The 3,871-nt window shown below is 44.3% G+C and overlaps 1 protein-coding gene across 1 annotated transcript in view; it reads left to right on the top strand.

The window, feature by feature from the left end:
• Hmces (5-hydroxymethylcytosine (hmC) binding, ES cell-specific) overlaps positions 1–3,871 on the top strand; it is an 18,123-nt gene that overhangs the window by 5,311 nt on the left and 8,941 nt on the right. Inside the window, exons 3-4 of the mRNA XM_004645603.2 lie at positions 1,925–2,068; positions 3,842–3,868. Of these exons, the coding sequence (XP_004645660.1) occupies positions 1,925–2,068; positions 3,842–3,868 (171 nt within the window). The remainder of the gene's footprint in view (positions 1–1,924; positions 2,069–3,841; positions 3,869–3,871) is intronic.

The raw sequence follows: 3,871 nt of genomic DNA on the forward strand, positions 1-3,871 counted from the left end.
GGCTCAGTGGTCTAAAGCACCTACTTAGAACAAGCTTAGCAAAGCACAGGGACCGCGGTTCAATCCCCCAGCACCACATGCCAGCCAGCCCCGCCCCCAGGTGGGCTGAGCAGGCCACACACACACACACACACACATAAATAAATAAAATAAATTAAAATGTACCAATAATTTTTTTTTTTTAAATGTGTTTAGTACAGAGTCTACAGGGTCTCCCTACATAGATTGGACTCGTAGTGATCCTCCTGTTTTCATCCTCCCAAGCACTGGGAGGTATGCTGGTAGCTGTGCTACCATGCCCAGTCTCAGTCACCATCTCAGCACGCCCAGGGGTGGGACCTGCACAGCAGGCCAGGGATTGAACCTCTGGCGTTGCACCTTGTCTAAGTAGCACTTTAATCCACTGAGCTTTCTGGCCAGCCCTTGTACCAATTAAATTTGATTGGAAAAGAAAAGAACACTAAGAACAGTGGCAGTTACTACTCCAGGCCACTTCACAGACACTACTCTTAATACTGAGAAGCATCTCTGTGTGTATATTTGTATGTCAAGGGGATTAACTGATTTATGCAAGACTGGAGAGCCAGGTGTGCTGCCACATACCTATAATCCCAGCTGTTGGGAGGCTTAGGTGGGTGGAGTACTTTGAGTTCAATGCCAGCCTGGAGTACATAATAAGGTATTGTCTCAAACTGAATGAGTGAATACATGAACAGAAGCACCAACTTTTAGCATTACCATTATTGTTGGTTTGAGGTGTTTTTTTTTATTTTGGTGTTGGTTTTATTTTTTCTTTAGGCAAGGCCTCACTGTTCTTGGCAGCTATAGAATTTTGCATCCTTGTCTCTCACCCTCCTGATTCTGATACAAGTGTGCACTACCATCCCTGCTTATGTTTTCATTCAGACAAACTTGGCAGAGGGAACCATTTTGTCTAATAGGGAAAAGTGTGAACCCTCTCAAAATGCTAGTTCCAGAATGGTACCTGAAGGTCACCTTGTAAATAGACCTTGCTAAAAATGGCATCCTCTGGCCTGCTGTGTTGAACTCTTCTGCACAGAACTACTCAGTGCTTTTGTTTTTCAATGCTGGGGGTGGGACCCAGGGCTCTGCACATCTAGGTAAGTGCTCTACTGCTGAGCTGCATCCTTAGATTCCCCCCCCCCTTTTTTTTTTTTTTTTTTTTTTTTTGCAGAACTGGGGATTGAACTGAGACCCTTGGCTTACCAGGGAAGCACTTATTCTACTGAGCCATCTCCCCAGCCCCATTAGATCCCCTTTTTAAAAAATTTTTATTATTATTATTATTATTATTTTTTTTGGTGGAACCGGGGATTGAACTCAGGCCCTTGCGCTTGCCAGGGAAGCGCTTAATTCCACTGAGCCATCTCTCCGGCCCTCCTTTTTTAAAAATTTGAGTCTAGGGTCTTGCTAAGGTACTCACTATGGCCTCAAACTTGCTATCTTCTTGCCTCATCTTCCTACTAGCCAGGGGAAGTCACCCACATGCATGTTAAATGTTGGGGCCACATCAAGTCTGTCCCAGAGACACAGATGAAAAGTGTACAGGAACTTTATCTCTTTATGTCCCCTCCCTAACCCAGTTCAAGTTACACATGTCATGTGAACCATTACAATTTTTTTTTTTTTTTTTTTGGTGGGGAACCGGTGATTGAAATCAGGCCCTTGCACTTGCCAGGAAAGCTCTTATTTCACTGAACCATCTCCCTGGCCCCTCATTACAATTTTTTTAAGTAGACAGCTTTTGCAAAGTTGTATGTCATTCGTCTTTCCATACTAATAGTAATGTAACGCATATGCCAGTTTTGTTTTTGAGACTTCATTGTATCTCACTGATCTTGGGGCTGAGAGACAACTCAGCACCTGTCTGTATCTCACTGATCTGAACCTTTTTTAATGGCAGGATGCAGACTCGTCAGAGCGGATTATTGCTCCCATGCGATGGGGGTTGGTCCCCTCTTGGTTCAAAGAAGATGATCCTTCCAAGCTGCGGTTCAGCACCACCAATTGTCGCAGTGATACTATCTTGGAGAAACAGTCATTCAGGGTAGGTCACTAGTCTAGGGAAGATGTACATGCTGTTTTCTAACACCTATTTAGCACCTCACATACCCAAGAGATATAATAAGATTACAAAGAGTACTTCATATTGTTAATGTTGGCTGAGTGTGGTGGCGCATGCCTGTAATCCCAACACTTAGCACTTTGAGGCAGGAGGATCAGCATAAGCCAGCCTGGGCTACATAGTAAGCCTGTGTCTCCATAAGGAAAAATAAAAAAGAAGAAAAAGCCATATTGTTATTGTTGAGTGAGGTAGAGATAGTGGGTTTTGTTTCATCTTGTTTTGGTTGTATGCAATATGGGGAATTGAACCCAAGGCTTTCACTGAACTTCATACCCACCATCCTTTTATATTTTTTGAGAAAGGGACTTGGTAGATTGGTGAGGCAGGGCTCAAAGTTGCAATCCTCCTGTGACAATCCCCTCCCCACTATAGTGCCAGTGCTGGAATTACAGAGATCACAGCATGCTAATATAGTCATTTACCCAAAAAGCTCCTCCATATTGTATAGCCATATTTGTTATCAGATAATAGCAGGGGATGGATGTCCATCTGACATCTCAGCTGGGAGAGTGTCTTTTAATCTTTTTTGTTGCTGAGACAAAGTACCCAACACCCCAAGTCAAAGGGGCGGAGGTTTATTTAGCTCCCGAGTTTGTAGACTTTTCAGTTTATAGTTGGCTGATTGTAAGGTAGGGTGGCTTGACAGAGGGGCATCACAGAGAACAAACAATTCATGGCAGACAGAAGATAGTAAAGCAAGCAAGGAATCTTATCCTTGCACTTTTTTTTTTTTTTTAGAACCGGGGATTGAACTCAAGCCCTTACGCTTGCCAGGGAAGCACTTATTCCACTGAGCCATCTCCCTGGCCCAAGCAAGGAATCTTAACAATGTCTTCCTGCCAGTTTTATCCAGTCTACTTAGAGTGGGTAGAACTCACACCCTTAAATCTAGGTCTTAAATCTTAGAACTTTGCACCGATCTTAAATCTTGAACTTTGCACCATGAATCAACTTCAGCAACTAGATCCAGCACTCTAGATCCAGCCACTTCTGAAAAGGCCCTACCTATGACTCCATGAGGGTTTGGGGACATCTAGACATGAGCTATAACACAAGTTAGGGCTAGAACACCCGTAAGCCTTTCCCATGCCCATCTCGAAGGTGTGGGGTTGTCAGGTGCTGACACAGCATCTCATTGAACACAAAGCTCTTGCCCCAGCAAGGCAGGATAGGTGTTGTGAGCCCTCCCTGTGTGGTGTTCCAGGGGACTGTGGGCTGTGGGTACTGGGAAACACATGTGGTTAACTGGGGGCCATCATTAGATAGCAACTCCCACATGTACCAGCTTCTTAAAAGAGTGCTTCTTGCTTTTATGTACTTTATAACTTTTCAACATCTGTATGATTGAATGGTGACTTTATACATAAGAAGGCAAGCTCAGCAGCTTAGACCTACAGTAGCGGCTACTTGGGAGGCTGAGGGAAGAGATTTACCAAGTCTGAGCCCAGCCTGAGCAACTTTGCAGGACTGTGTCTCAGAATGAAAAGGACTGGGGGTAGCTCAGGGGTAGAGTGCCTGCTTAGCATGTGCAAGGCCTGAGCTCCATCTTCACTATGGCAAAGCAAACCAAAAGGTGACATACAGAGAACTCTGTATGTGATTTTTCCTGGTTTATATTGTGATTGAGATTTATCTCAGTGCCATCCCTGAAACACAGCTGTGTTACTAAGTGTGTCTTGCTCACTTTTCTCTCAGGTGCCTCTGGGAAAGGGGAGACGCTGTGTT

Source organism: Octodon degus, unplaced genomic scaffold (assembly GCF_000260255.1).
Source record: "Octodon degus isolate 3935 unplaced genomic scaffold, OctDeg1.0 scaffold00233, whole genome shotgun sequence".
In the NCBI taxonomy this organism is placed as follows: domain Eukaryota; kingdom Metazoa; phylum Chordata; class Mammalia; order Rodentia; family Octodontidae; genus Octodon; species Octodon degus.